This window comes from Antechinus flavipes, chromosome 4 (genome assembly GCF_016432865.1).
Source record: "Antechinus flavipes isolate AdamAnt ecotype Samford, QLD, Australia chromosome 4, AdamAnt_v2, whole genome shotgun sequence".
Classification (NCBI taxonomy): Eukaryota; Metazoa; Chordata; class Mammalia; order Dasyuromorphia; family Dasyuridae; genus Antechinus; species Antechinus flavipes.
Window position 1 is genome coordinate 377,795,058 of NC_067401.1, and position 14,990 is coordinate 377,810,047.

At 40.5% G+C, this 14,990-nt stretch overlaps 1 protein-coding gene across 2 annotated transcripts in view; it reads right to left on the reverse strand.

Moving 5' to 3' along the window:
• Positions 1-898: 898 nt before the first annotated feature.
• The window catches only part of CAMK1G (calcium/calmodulin dependent protein kinase IG), a 47,421-nt gene continuing 33,329 nt past the window's right edge, over positions 899-14,990 (reverse strand). For both annotated transcript variants that reach the window (XM_051998461.1, XM_051998460.1), the window contains exons 6-13: positions 12,837-12,960; positions 11,223-11,298; positions 9,950-10,062; positions 8,883-8,961; positions 6,164-6,251; positions 3,685-4,127; positions 3,139-3,270; positions 899-1,779 (exon numbers count right to left, since the gene is read on the reverse strand). In XM_051998461.1, coding sequence (XP_051854421.1) covers positions 3,180-3,270; positions 3,685-4,127; positions 6,164-6,251; positions 8,883-8,961; positions 9,950-10,062; positions 11,223-11,298; positions 12,837-12,960 — 1,014 coding nt within the window. In that variant the 3' untranslated portion in view covers positions 899-1,779; positions 3,139-3,179. The remainder of the gene's footprint in view (positions 1,780-3,138; positions 3,271-3,684; positions 4,128-6,163; positions 6,252-8,882; positions 8,962-9,949; positions 10,063-11,222; positions 11,299-12,836; positions 12,961-14,990) is intronic.

Here is a 14,990-nt window from a genome sequence, read left to right on the forward strand (position 1 = left end):
TCACTAAACACCAATTAAGCTAAGTCCTGGGCATACAAAGACAAAACACCCCATGTAAACTAGTCTCTCTGCCTTCAAGAGGCTTACTTTTTACTAAATACTCAGGGATATTGTCCTATAGGCAAACGAGAAAATGCAAGGTAATTTGAGGAAATAGGCTCAGATACATTAAAGGCACCCTTAATGCCACAAAGACAGTGATATGGACAGGACAGTGATATGGTAAATAGAACTAGCTATTTTACACTATTTTACACTGGGCAAATTTATTTTCTGTGTGACTGAGCAAGTTTGAATCTCCTCCATCAGTTTTTTCATCTGCAAAATGAGGGAGTTCAATTAGATGATATCCAAGATCCCTTGTAGCTCTAAATCTCTTCTTCTAAATGGCAGAATGAAAACTAGAATCCTACAATTCTGGGACCTGATAGCAGCATCTTCCTGAGACACTTTCCTTCTTCAGGACAGAGGTCATTGTGGAAGTAGTCAACTAAAAATGCTGACTGGAAGTGACTCTTGCTATCTCTGTCCAGTCTACTAGATTTCTGTCCTTTATGTCCTGAAAAGACAGGGAGAATGATGATGAGCAAGTCCAACAATTGTGTGTGTGTGTGTGTGTGTGTGTGTGTGTGTGTGTGTGTGAAGCCAATGACTCCAGTCCTTCTCTTTGTAAAGGATGTGGGGGACTGCCTGGGAGTAACCCTGTGTTACATCACCTACAATCTTCTCCTTGTTTCGAGATGGAGATGGGAAAATTGGGGAAGAAGTCTGATTGGGAACTCTAGAGATCAGAGAGACCTATGCAAGATCTATGGCACAAAGGATTGGACCCCCTTGTTTCAGGAAGAATGGGGTTACTTACTTGAAAGAGGCTATGGAAAGAAATAAAGGAGGCTGGTAGAGAAAATATGTCCATTTTATTAAGCACAACACAGAAGACTGAAAAATGGAAGCTGAAACATAGAGGAGGAATAAATAAGAATTGGAGGAGAAAGGGAGAGAGGGATTAGCTCTTTATTGGTTGAAATAAAAAAAATAGCTCTCAATTTTAAGTATTAATGGCATGGGAATTGGGAAGGTAATCTGCAAACAGAGGTTAATTATTAATTCGTCTCAGGCTTTGGAGTGTGTCATGTCACTTTCATTACTCAGTAGGGGTGAGGAAAGGAAATGGTTCTGAAATAATCCTGGAAGAAAGTTGAGCTGTTCTAAAAATTTGCTGGGTAGATGGGAAAAACACAATTAACTGTCAAAAGCCAATAAGAACATTCATGCTTGTACAGAGTTATGAAACAAGGGTCAGCAGAATAAAGCTCGTTAGGGTGAAGACCCAGGAGATTGTATTGGGAACATATGGGAGCATCAGAGGAGCACGGGGTGGATGGTCCTTATGGCTTTGTCAAAAGAGATGCCATAGCGTAGCCAGCCTGTTCAGCTTTTCACAATGCATGGAGCTGTAAGAAGAGCATCTATGTACACTGAACAGAGGGTGATAGGTGGTAGAGGCTGGAGGCAGAGGGGGCAATCACATAAGGGAGATCTGGAAGTCGGAGGATCCTCTCCATCTGCCCATTGCCTCACCAGAGACCTTTCCACCATATAGCTTGCTTCTGGAGGCCCTCGGTTGCTGACACTCAGTCTGTTGCTTTGTCACTAGAAAATGCCTCCTTCTAGGCTCTGCTGCTGTTTTCCTGAGGACCCTTTGGGTTTGTTTCCCCTTCATTCCTCTGCAGGATGGTTTTCTGATCTGGAAGTGCAGAGGAGAGTCCCATATCTTTCCTGCAAAAGGAAGGGAGGGAAGGGTCAAGGCAGGAAGGAGAGAGAGAGAAGCTCCTCCCTGAGCATGTTCCTCAGGCTTCTTCTCTATTTTCCCTCTCTTGATTCCCAGCAGTTCATCCATGTGGGACAGTGCAGTACAATGTGACAAGTAAGATTTGTCAAAACCACTGCTTTTCCTAATGTCCCATATTTATCTGTGCTATGCCTTCAGAATTTGCATTCAGAATCAAAGCTGGCAAGATAGGTCTCTTTGCTTTATAGATGAGGAAAATGATAACTAGAAAGGCTGTGGGAAGAGTATGGTACAATCACAGTATCTAGCATTTATATAGCAATTGAAGTTTGCAAAGCACTTTACATATGTTCTCTCATTTAGTTTTCCCAGCAGCTTTGTGGGTAGAAACTATTATTAGCACCCTTTTAACAGATGAGGAAACTGAGATTAAGAAAAATTAAATAACTTAACCAGGGTCACATAGCTACTACATGTCTGCTGAAGTATTGGAATACAGGTATTCTGGACTGCAAAGCTATCACTCTATCCACTGTACCACTTAAGCTGTCTTTTAGGTCTAGTAAAGAGTCTCAAATGGTGAAGTCCCAGCATTGCCCCTATCTAGATGTGCATTCCTTGAACAAGTCTTCCCTTTTCTGGGCCTCAGTTTCCCCATCTATTAAACAGGATACAAACATTGGTACTAGATGGCTAACACTCTGTGTTGTGCTTTGTAAATTGAAAAGTGTTACGTAAATCTATGTTTAGTGTCTCCAAAGCACATGGATACTCAGAGCAGAAATTGAAACTGGAACCCAAGTCTTCTGAGTCCAAGAACAAGGCATTCATCCCTAGGATGTATTGCTTTTAAGACATCCACTCTCCACTGCTATTCAGATACCTCTTAAGCAAGGGTGAGTTTAGTGGGGTCCTAAGAACTGCAGATAATTCAAATCCCACTAGTCAGGTATGAGACCTGGCTCTCACCCCAGAATTTTTTAGATCACATTCTTGGAGTTATGATCTAGGAATATTCTCTCCATTCCTCTCACCTTTCTCTGACTCACTAAAGGGAACTTGCAGATCTCTGGTTCAGGAAGAATGAGAACTCCCATGATCAGAACTATCTAATTCTGTACTTGAATTATGAATAGAAAAAAACCTACCCCTTAGTCTCATAGCATGGTGTGCTTGGGATAATAGCAGCATATTTTGTATATTTATATGCACCCCTGAGCTTAACACACCCAGTGCAAGTATGTTACTTGCCTTTTCCTTGTTGCATCTTTGCTTCTGACCCAATCTTATTCTATTCTTATGAAACTGCTACCCAGGGGGGACTCTTCATCCCTTGGCATACTTACAGAAAAAAAAAGTGAGACATAAAAGACACTGGCACCATGGATCACATAATCAGACAGACTCCAGTCTGTCCAGAACGGCAGTGAGAGTGGCTACTGGTTTTAACAGGGACCATAACTTCTGATTTGAAGTGTCTGAAAAGGAAATAACACAGCAAGAGCTTTTAGAAAAAGGACTGGCTCTAAGACAGGAGGTAGATAGAGATGTTTAAAGACCAACAGAGATATTCCTGTAACTTCTTCCATTTCTATTGTCACTATATCCATTTGTAGCAAGGATATGCAGAGTTTTCTTTCTTCCCTCTATCCCTTGGGTCGTTTATATTTTGGGGGATCATGGATTCCTTTGGCAGGATGATAATGCCTATAGGCCCCTTCTCAAATTTTAAATGCATAAAATAAAATACAGAGGATTACAAAGGAAATGAATTCTAGTGAAATGAAGATGTATTGTTCTCCCCATTCATGTTTATGAACTCTCTGAAATCTAAGTTTGGATCTCTTGGGTGTCTGTGGACCCCTGGTTAGGAACTTCTGCTTCCTACTCACTGTTTTTTGTTGGTCTTTTTGAGGAGCGTTGGTTCAGAGCCAAAGGATGCCTTTCCTTTCTCCCCACTGTTCAGACAGCTGGAGCAGCAACCACAGGGCCCTCTGCTCAGGGCTCCTTGATGCATGGGAACAAGGCTGCTGCTGATCTGTAGGGAGCCATTGATCAGGCAATTGACAGATCTCCTCTCAGAGACAGTGCTGTCCAGGGTGGGGTGACAGGCACCATGTTGGCAGGGGAGCCAAGTTGGTATGGTAGCTGCCAGCTTCTCTTCCAGAGGAGGGACCTTAGGGATGCTGAGCACAGGGGTGTTGGACCTGGAGAGCTCTGATGACTGCACGACGCTGGGTTGAACTCTCTCTGACTCTCGGTGAGTCTCCGAGGCATGCTGGCTCATGTGTAGTTTTCTCATATGATGTACCACAGCAGCAGCATTGAAGGCTTGCTGAAGGAAAACAAGATATCCATCTCCTTTGCAGCTTGGGGGCTTATGGGAGCTTGGGCTTACCCCGAGCTTTTGCCACTACAGTCATTGGCATATGTCAATTCCTGCCTTAGAGAAGGACCCACAAATACAGAGCTAGGAGGAAAAACAGTGACTTCATGTCCTAACTCGATTCCTTCTTGGATTTTCACCTAACTTTCAAAAAAATATTATTTTTATTAAAGCTTTTTATTTTCCTTTCTTTCTTTCTCTCTTTCTTTCTTTCTTTCTTTCTCTCTTTCTTTCTTTCTTTCTTTCTTTCTTTCGTTAAGGCAATTGGGATTAAATGACTTGGCCAGGATCACACAGCTAGGAAGTGTTAAGTGTCTGAGGTAAAATTTGAACTCAGGTCCTCCTGACTTTAGGGCTAGTGCTCTATCCACCACGCCACCTAGCTACCCCATGGATAATTTTTCAACATTGACCCTTGCAAAACCTTGTGTTCCAAATTTCTCCTCTCCCTTCCTTCCACCCCTCCCCTAGAAGGTAAGTAATCCAATAAATGTTAAGCATGTGTAATTCTCCTATACGTACTCCCACAATTATATCATGTTGTGATACACACTCATTTCCCACAGTCCTCTCTCTGGGTGTAGATAGCTTTTTTCATCACAAGATCATTGGAATTGCACTGAATCATGTCATGTTGGAGAGAGTCACATCTATCAGAATTGATCATTGGATAATCTTTTTCTTGCTGTGTACAATGATCTCTTGGTTCTTGCACATAACTTTGAGAAAGCCTACAAACATTTATTTATTATTTTTTTCATGCCAAGTGCTGGGAAAAGCAAAGCAAAACAAAAAACAAAAAACAAAACCAACCCACTATCATTGCTATCACAGAGCTCACATTCAAAAGAGAAAGTATGTAAATACCTGTTTATGAAAGGGATATCCTGAATGGATGTAATATAATCTTAGAAAGAAGGCGATTAGCAGGATGGGGATGGGCAAAGGCTACTCATAAAAGGTAAGATTGGAGCTGAGGCTTAAAGAAGGCCAGGATAGCTAAGAGATGAAGGTGGGAAAGCAGAGCATTCTGCGCATGAGAGACAGTACAAAAACAAAGAGTTAGGAAATGGAGTATAGTGTGTGGAGTAGCAAGTTTAGCTTCATCATGGCAGCTAGGTGGCACAATGGATAGAACTGGAGCCAGGAAGATCTGAGTTCAAAACTGACCTTAGACACTTACTAGCTGAGTGACCCTGGGCAAATTACTTAACCCTGTTTGCCTCAGTTTCCTCACCTGTAGAATGATCTAGAAAAGGAAGTGGCAAGCCACTGCAGTACCTTTGTGAAGAAAACTTCAAATGGGGTCTTGAAGAATCAGATATGATTTAAACATCTCAACAACATTGTGTTCAGAGAAGAGTTAAGACTTACTTTAAATGTTTCACTGGATAATAAAAGCTACACAGATTCACTAAAGAAACAGAGAAAGACATAGTGGGGACAGGGAGTCTTCCACCGTTGTTTTTGTAGCCCTTGTATTTAGCAGAGTGATTTAGGCAAATAGCATCTGTTTAACAAATGCTTGTTGAATCAACTGTTTGTGGACTTGATGGCTTCAATATATGAAAGGCTGCCCTCTGGCAGAAAGGCTAGGCTTGTTAGGTTTGGCTCCAGTGGGAAGAAGTAGAAGTAATAGCTGGCAGTAGCAAAAAAGGCTGATTTGGCTCAATACTAGGAAAACCTTCTTCATAATTAAGACTACCTAATAATGAAATGGACTGATTAGGAGAACAAGTTGTACCCATGAATAGAAGAATTGAAATGGATGATGGACGACCATTTGTTGGGGGTGATTTATGCTTAGGATAGATTTGGAACTAGATGACCTCAACAATTCATTCAAATTCAGGATTTTATGGTTTTTCTGAATACCCAAGGTAGGAAGGATCCTCTCCAGAGTACTCTTTGAGTATAAAAACACCCTCTCTCTATCTTTTTGGCGAGGGAAGATCCTTGCCCACCACCAGAAGGGGTCAGCTTACCCTCCATTTACTTCTGGCGAAATTTTTCTGGATCTGGAGGCTGACAGATGGGTAGATGTCTCGGTGAAGGGCAGTGTTGCCATCAATCCTATAGGAAAAGAGAAATAGAGATAAGCTAGTGGGTTTCTTTTACTTGCATAGAATTGGGGAAGAAGGACAATTCCACTAGGGATAGAACAGATAGAATGTCACTGGCTAAAGTGGTATCTTATAAGTAGAGTAGGGATGATGGTTCCCTTACATAGGAAAGTATAGCACAGAGGTCTCCTATTCTGGAAGAACTGTGACCTACAGTTTCAGGAGAAAAAGGAAGTCAAGAAGGGGTGTTGAGGAACATTCAAGTTCAGCTATGTCTTCCTCACTGATCTTTTATTATTCTAAAAGGGTTATATGTCATATACTTTCTTATATGACACATCTGCTTTTACCAGTCAACCAATAGATATTTATTGAGTGCCTAATCTATGCCCAGTCCTGCACTTGGTGCTAAGGAGGACTGAGAAGGATGAGATGAGATCCCTTCCTCAAAGAGTTTATGCTTTAAATGGAGAGATGACATACACATGAAACAAATAGAGAAAAAGTGGCCAAAATTCTATAAAAGATCAGAGAACAGGGAAATTATAGTATTGGCTGAAGAGGACTTGGAAGATTTTGGGGAAGGGGTTGAATTTGTAGTCCCACATTAGCCATGTAACCCAAGTCAAATCACTTTGCCTCTCTGGGTCTCAGTTTCTTTGCCTACAAAATGAAAGGGTTGAAATAGATGTTCTTTAAGATCTCTTCTTACTCTAACATCCAGAGGTGGGACTTAGCCAAGCCCTGATGGATTTGGATAGAGGGCATTCCATTCAAGATAGGGAACCATAAGGATAAGTAAAGTCATGGCAGCAAGAGTGAACATAGCATGTTTAGGGACATACAATGAGTTGACCAGCTTGACTAAAACTGAGGATGCTATAGGATCATAAACTTAGGAATGAAAGAGACCTTTGATGCTTTTCAATACAAAGTTCAATCTCTCTCTCTTTGTGTCTGTCTGTTGTCTTTCTCTTTGTCTCTGTCTTTCTATTTCTCTGTCTCTCTTTCTTTGTGCTTTTCAATAAAAATTTATTTTGAAAAATTGACAAAATCTTATCCCCTGAGATGGGTCTTATAACAATAATGCATAGTCAAATAATGCTCCCATATTGGCCAGCTCTCTTATTTTACAAATAAAGAAATGGAGATAGAAGTTAGCTGACTTCCTCAGGATCATGCAGTTTGCAAGTGAATAAGGTAGATTTTGAACACATCTTCCTGATTCTAAGTCCAGGCACAGTATCATCTAGCTAACTTTGTGTTGATCAGATGTCTTTGAGGAGTAGTAAATACTCTTGGTTTGAAGAAGGGTGTGGCCATATTATAGATTTTCTTGAAATCCAAGTATAGCGGCTTTGGCTGATGTGAGAGACAACAGGGAACAGACAAATGTCTAAGGACTCAGTTTACATTCACTTGTCTTTATAAATATGGTTTTATAAATACTAAGTAATTTCATACATTCATGTTCTGACCATTTCCCTTCCTACTCCATCTTCAGTTAGAGTAAAAACTCCCAGAGGGACTAGAGATTCTCATTTCTTGATTTTCCTGTCTCTCTTCCACCTCCCCTACCTCCCTCACTGCACCAAACACAAAACTCCCAATGGGAGTTCAATAACACTGGGTTTTGCTGCATGCACTTGGCAATGTATCCATTACATATCCATTTGTTCAATAGAAGTAGCCAACCTGGAGGGGCTGTCTCTTTCCAATCCAGTGAATTAAAATGAGATACAATTGCCAATTTTCCATATCACTTGTTGCCCTATAGAATGATTCTGGTGTTGCAAAAAGTTTAACTGTATATATATGACTGAATAGACTGAATGAGAGAAGAAACCTTCCAGAGATGGATCAGAGAAAGATAGTATTCTGAAGACCCCATCTTCTGGTTTTTCTCTTCTGGAGTATTGATACTATATAGACATCTTTTGCCTATGATGCACCAGGCCAAGGTGATAAGAGGATAAGAGCCCATGATGTTGGAGGATTAGTTAAAATAACTTAAGAGACAAAATTAGAGGATATAATGGCTGTGGTCAAATATCCAAAGGCTGTCATGTTGGGGGAAAAGGGTTTGACTTGACACCAGGAGTATTTATCTAGGAACAAGATGGGTGAAAGTTGCACAGAGGCAGATTTTAGTTTCATATAAAGAAAAACTTCCTAAAAATTAGAGTTGACTAAATGAATGAGCTGTTTCAGGAAGAAGTCTGTTTAGGAGCTTAGATTTCGAATTAGAAACCCTCATCTTTTAGTCAAACCCTCATCTTATAGATAAAGAAATCAAGGCCCCAGGAAAGTAATTTTTCTATGATCAATTAAATTAGAAACAGCAAAGGTCAAATTTGAATTCCTTTGACTCCAAATACAGTTTCACTCTATCATAGATCTCCAAGAGTAGAAGTTTTCTCAAAGCTGCCAGATGATTGTTAGCCACTATGTTATAGAAGGGATTCCTATACAGGTAGAAGTTTGACTAAATGATGTCTTAGATCCTTCCCAGTTCTGAAATTCTCAGTCTATGATCCTAGGACATAGTGAGACACTTTATACTATAATGCTGGGCAAGAATTCTGAAAGCTGAGCTTCTGAACTCAGGCTTAGAGGAAACCCCATCATATACCCCACTCACCAAGGGTGACTTAGGGCCTTCTCACAGGTGTATCTCTCATTGGGGTCCTTCTCTAGCAAGTGGCAAATGAAATCTTTGGCTGTGGAGAGAAAGAAAAGAGGCAACAAAGCATAAGCAGGTTTCATGACTGATGGAAATGAATCCCAGGCTGGTGAGTGGGAGCAAATGCATAGCCAGTTAATCTTCTAAAGTGGCAATTTCAAATATCTAAAGGGAGGAAAAAAAAATTCCAACCCAACCTACCATCAACAACTCAAAGAGGAGAGGTTTCAAGGAACCTCACCCACACACAGCTCTGCTGACACATACACACACGTGTTCAAACATATGCATAAGTACACGTGTGCACATGGACGCCCACATGAACACTGAGTGCTTTTCAGGTCTGATCCTTCACTTTTTCAATACAACAAACATTTCTTAAATGACTACTGAGTCAGAGGATGTCAGAATTGGCAGGAACCATAGATGCTGGCCAACCTAACACTTTTTTTTTTTTAAAACAGTTATGGAAACTGAGATTTGGATAGGGAGATTGAATTATTTATGAAGTCAAGCAATGGGTAAATTGAGTGTTAAAGCCTGGACTATAATCTGGGGCTCATCCTCCCCAGGGCAGAGTTATTTCCACCACGTTGAATAATTTTTCTGTGGCCAATGCTTCTCCTGGCATGATAGCATACTTTTTTCTTGGCATCCAGATTCTTAATTGTGCCAAACCTGCCCAGGATACTGCCCTCTGCTCAGTTTTGCCCTCTTGACAAATTCTTATCTTGTCTCTCTTCCCCTCTTTCTCTCCCTCCCCATTTTTTGGGCATAGATTATTAACAAGAAGATGGAGCAGACCACACTCAAGATGGTGAGAATTTACCTTGTTTTTGAAATGATGAAGCATTGCAAAATGCCCAGCTATCTTTGGAGGGTAGAGGGGAACTCTGATCCTTATATATTGCTCCTTTGTCCTATTTCCTAGTGTAGATCCCTATGGATGCACCTTAGAAGTACAAGGAGGAGGAAGCACTGGCAGTTCCATTCCCTCTGACTGATGTATGCAGGAGGTACCTTACCGGACTCAGAAATGTCATCCCAGAATGGAGACTCAAACTCATAATAGCCTTCCTTGATCTTCTCAAACAACTTGGATTCTGTTTCCTCGTAGAAAGGGGGATACCCACATAGCCTGCAACATGCACCAGGAGAAAAAGGCAGCTTAATTCTCAGCCATCTCCTGTGACCAATCCTCTCTTCACTCTTTATTTGCACTGTTCAGATGGAGGGTAGAGAGCCATGAGACTGAGCAGCACAGAGGGACATCTGCTTCTAATCTAAGAATGACATAAGTGCCATAGAAGGTTTACTAGCTGGAGCCAGAAATAGCTGGCATGGACAGCTCAGGAAAATTTCTACCTTTCCTAGTGTTCCCAACCAATGTCTCTTCTATCTGCTGTTATAAAGGAATTTCAGCCAAATTCAGCCAAAGAGGGAAATATTTCATGTTATAATAAGAAATCAGGATTAAAGTACACTATATACTATCTGTGTGACTTTGGACAAATATCTCTATGAACTTCAGTTTTCTCATCTATAACATGAAAGCATTGGACTAGCTGACACCTGAGGTCTTTTTTTTTTTTCCAATTCTAAAGATTTCTATATAATTCTACTAGTCCTTGAAGAGGGACACTGTGAAAAACCCATGTGAAAGGATATTAAGACTGGTCTGAGATCATATTTTGATGAGGGAAGGGAGGAGATGACCTTGGACATTTGAAAAGAAGTGTTTGAGAATCTCTCTCTTTCTTCTCTCTCTCTCTCTCTCTCTCTCTCTCTCTCTCTCTCTCTCTCTTTCTCTCTCTCTCTCTCTCTCTCTCTCTCTCTCTCTCTTCTCTCTCTCTCTCTCTCATATATATATATATGTGTGTGTGTGTGTGTGTGTGTGTGTGTGTGTGTGTGTGTGTGTATTTACTAGGGAACCTGAGAAAAAGATAAGCATTCACAGAAGGCAGAGAATGATACCATTGGCAATGCTTTTTCCTCATTTTTTTTTTTTTTAAATTCCCGCTAAAGCTACCTTTGGTTGGAATCAAGAGGGCAGATGAAGTAAAGAAGGACATAGAGCTCAGTTAGCCAGGTCTTGCTCTCACTGTTATTCAGCGAGGCAGATTCTTTACTTCTGGGATCTCAGGGATAAGAGGCAAGCATTTAAACTAAGAAACTTAGGAACATTTTTTTTTAAACCTAGTTGAGAGCTTTAAATAGAGAAGCTTTGGTGGGCTAGGAGGGCATTGAATATCAGACCCTTGGCATTGTAGAGGAACCAGAGAGACAGTATGCACTTACAAAATGTAGGTGATGACTCCAATGGACCAGCAATCCACAGCCTTGCTGTATGGCTTCTGAGCTAATACTTCAGGAGCTATGACAAAGAAAACATTCAGTTAGGAAAACAGACAGAATCCTGGGTTCAGGAAAAGAGTTATTAGGAGTTTAATTAACCTTGCTTCATGGAAAATTTGTTTCTTCACATTGAATTCACTAAATGCAAATGTAGTCTCTCAATATTCACTTAAACTTATCCCTAGGTTGTTTTTGAAGTATTCTGTATGTTATATCCTTGTGGGACTTGCTCTCATGTGATCAGACAATTAGATCATCTTGACCAGGGAACTTGATTTTTTTATCCCACAAGGAGACCTCTGAGGGCATGATGGCAGGGGCTGGGTCTCCTATCTCAGGATGTGTATAGGTATGCATACCCAGCAATGTTGTGCATGCTTTGAGGCCTGAGGTACCTTTTTCCTGGGCTAGGATTCTGTATTACTACTCTGTAGTGAAGCTTCCTGTTGTCATTGCTCCTACCAATTCTTCCTCCTCCCTAAAACCTACACTGGGCCCTGCCAGGTGACTCCTGGCCTAAAGGAAAGTACCAAGAGTTGGATGGTGCATAAAGTATAAATTTTAATTACAGATATTGTTCCCATTTACTGTCCTCAGAAAATTTACACTAAACCATATAAATGCGTCTGGGAGAGAACATTTTTGATGCTTTCTAGTCTCCGTGCTCTAAGATATTTGCACTGGATGTGGAATTAGATTGCCTGGTTTCAAATCCTGACTCTGATAATAATAGATGATTAATAATTAATATGACCTTGGACAAATAAGAGTCCCGTCTCTGGACCTGTTTTCCCATTTGTTAATGAGGGTCTTTGGATAAGTTGATCTCTAAGGGAACAAATTTCACCTCTAAGAGTCTATGAGCATATCTCCAATTTCCTCAGGTTCAGAGGCCGATACCTGGGAATCCTTATTATGTAGTTGTAAGGCTCACAAGATAATAATGTAAGATAATAAGATAATATATGTAAGAGAATTTTGCAAACCCTAAATGCCAGCAATTGCTATCTCTCTTCTAAGGAGGAAGAGAATAAATGGAAAATGTAGACTTCTAACTCTTTTATAGTTTTAGAGCCTGTGGCTTTTTTAATGATCCCCTCTGCCTCCTTCCTTCCCTCCCCCTACCCCCCCAGTTTTATATGGGGAGAGGAAGAGAGGCATGAATTTACAAAATAGTATAAAGACTTAGGAGAGAACTGCAGAATATCTCAGCTCTTTGAGCAAAATCACAGAGATAGGTTGACAGGCCCCCCAGCAGGCTGTGAGTCATACTAATTGTACTCTGGGAAAGGGTAGCTAAAAATCCAGAGCTTTGGAACAATGTGGCAAGGTCTGGAGAAGCATGGACTAGCTGACTGGCTAAATTGAACCTTTTTTGGGAGGTAGGCATTAACTCCTACAGGTCAGCTCCTGACTGTGCTAGAACATGACAAGACAAGACAAGACAGTAAAATACAATACAATACAACGCAATGAACATTTGCTATGTGTTCCCAGTGGGTTTTGCTAGCTGGTTGATGTCTTTCCCTTTTCCCCTCTCCATTGGTCCTGACTCACCTACATAGCCAGGAGTCCCACAGGCTGTAGACATCACGCCACTCTGCTCCATCTTGGATAGACCAAAATCTGTGATCATGATCTTGGAGTTCTCATCAGGGGTGAGGTAGAGCAGATTTTCAGGCTGTAGGAGGGACATGGCAGGGGGAGTAAGAGAGAGATATCACAAGGTATATGATCTAAATTGATCTCAGGCAAATAAATGCCTTTCCTTCCTTCTGATCATCCCATGGGGAAGCAGATCTGCCAGAAAGCTGAGTTCCTACTTTGGGACTTGCTTTCCTTACTTCCTTCACCCAGAAATGACTCAGAAACATGAAAATTATACCAATGTTTCAATAGATCAATGTTTGGAGGAAATTTCAGAAAAAGACTGAAGGATATGTGAATAATGATTTTTAGATCTTCTGGCTTAGTTGGGTGAAGGGCTATTTTCTATCCTCATGAAACATAGAAGAAGCACTGGATTCCCAGAGGATCCCCAATCTAAGATACATGGTAAATTAATTTTAGGGATTGGGAGCTATAATTTTTTTCTTAGTTGCCTAGAATTTAAATTTATGTCCCTGGATTTAACTTGACGGAATTAAGGAGTTGTGGGACTGAATTATCAAACCAGTAGAGAGGGACAGTTATACAGCCCTGATGTTTGGGACCAAAAAAAAGCTGTGGAATTTTTATCTCTAGAGTAGGTTATCATTAGTTTTAAGGTATGAGTGGGGAAATGAGGTCAAGATTAATTCTGCCCAATGGCATGGGAATGAATCAGATGACTTGCAGAATTATGCAGTTAATTGAAAGAGTGCTGGATTTGGAATCAAAGGGTCTTCATTAACTTTTGTTGGGTTATCATGGGCAATCACTTCACCTCTCTGATCTTCAGTTTTTCTGTTGGGAAAATGAAAGGGTGGGGCTAAATGGTCTCTTTCTAGTTCCTTTCTAGTTTCAAAACTATGATTCTATAACACATTCCTCTCTTTTCATTCTTTATGATCCAACAACATTGATCATCTTGAACATAACTTAGTTCAAGTTCTACCCTCTGTAAGAAGCATTTCTAGACTTCTTCCCTCTTATTGCTAGAGCCTGAAACTACCTTCTATCTACTCTGTATATAGCTTGTATGTGGATCATTGTTTGTATGTTGTTTCCCTCATTTGAATGAGAGCTTCCAGAGTCTGTTGTTTTTTGCCCTTCATTTTCGAACAGAACTATGACATCAGGGAGATGATGCTATGACATGCAAATGAATTGGATTTAAGTCAGGAAGGGCTGTGCAAAGTTACCTGCCTCATTTTCCCCTCCAGAGCCATCTGGGTCCAGTGGCAAGATATAGATCAAGATGACTGGAGATGGCCCTAGATGAAATAGCTAGATGGCACCAGCCCTTCAGTAAGGAGGACCAGAGTTCAAATCTGGCCTCAGACACTTAATTTACTTAGTAGCTGTGTGATCCTGGGCAAGTCACAATCCCAATCGCCTCTCAAGATAAAAAGAAATTACAAAAATAGTTCCTATAAGGAATTGGTCTGGTGTAGAGACTAGTAGGTAAAGCAGTATATACAACTCTTAGCTTGGAGTCAGAAAAGCCTGAGATCAAATTCAGTCTCAACTATTAGCTGGTCATCCTGAGAAAATTATTTAACTTTTCTCTTCCTTGACTATAAAATGGGAGTATCATTAATACCTATCTTCCAGGATTGTTGTAAGGCTCAAATGAGGTAACATCTATAAAATGCCTAGCATAGTTCCTGGTATTGAATAGGCACTTAATAAAATGCTTATTGATCAATAGATTGTTGTCCTTGTTTGACTTTGAGTTTTGTTTTCACTTTATATTTTTCAAAGTATTCTTATAAGCCTCATCAATTAAATATGTATTGATTATCCACCAAGTAAAATACGTTTCTAGTTCACTTTTAATTTTGTGAGATGAGGGGTCTTCAACATAGTCCCTTAAGATGGGGAAGAAACTGAATTTCATAGAGGTTAATTATCTAACACAGGGTTTGAATTTGAACTTGGATATCTTGCTTCCAAGTCTGCGTTTCTTCCAATGCACCATGTTACATGTGAGATTGGGTCAAGAGCTGGAGCATTTGAAGACAAGAACAAGAAAGGTTCAGTTGGGGTAGATAAAGTCTAAGTACAGTT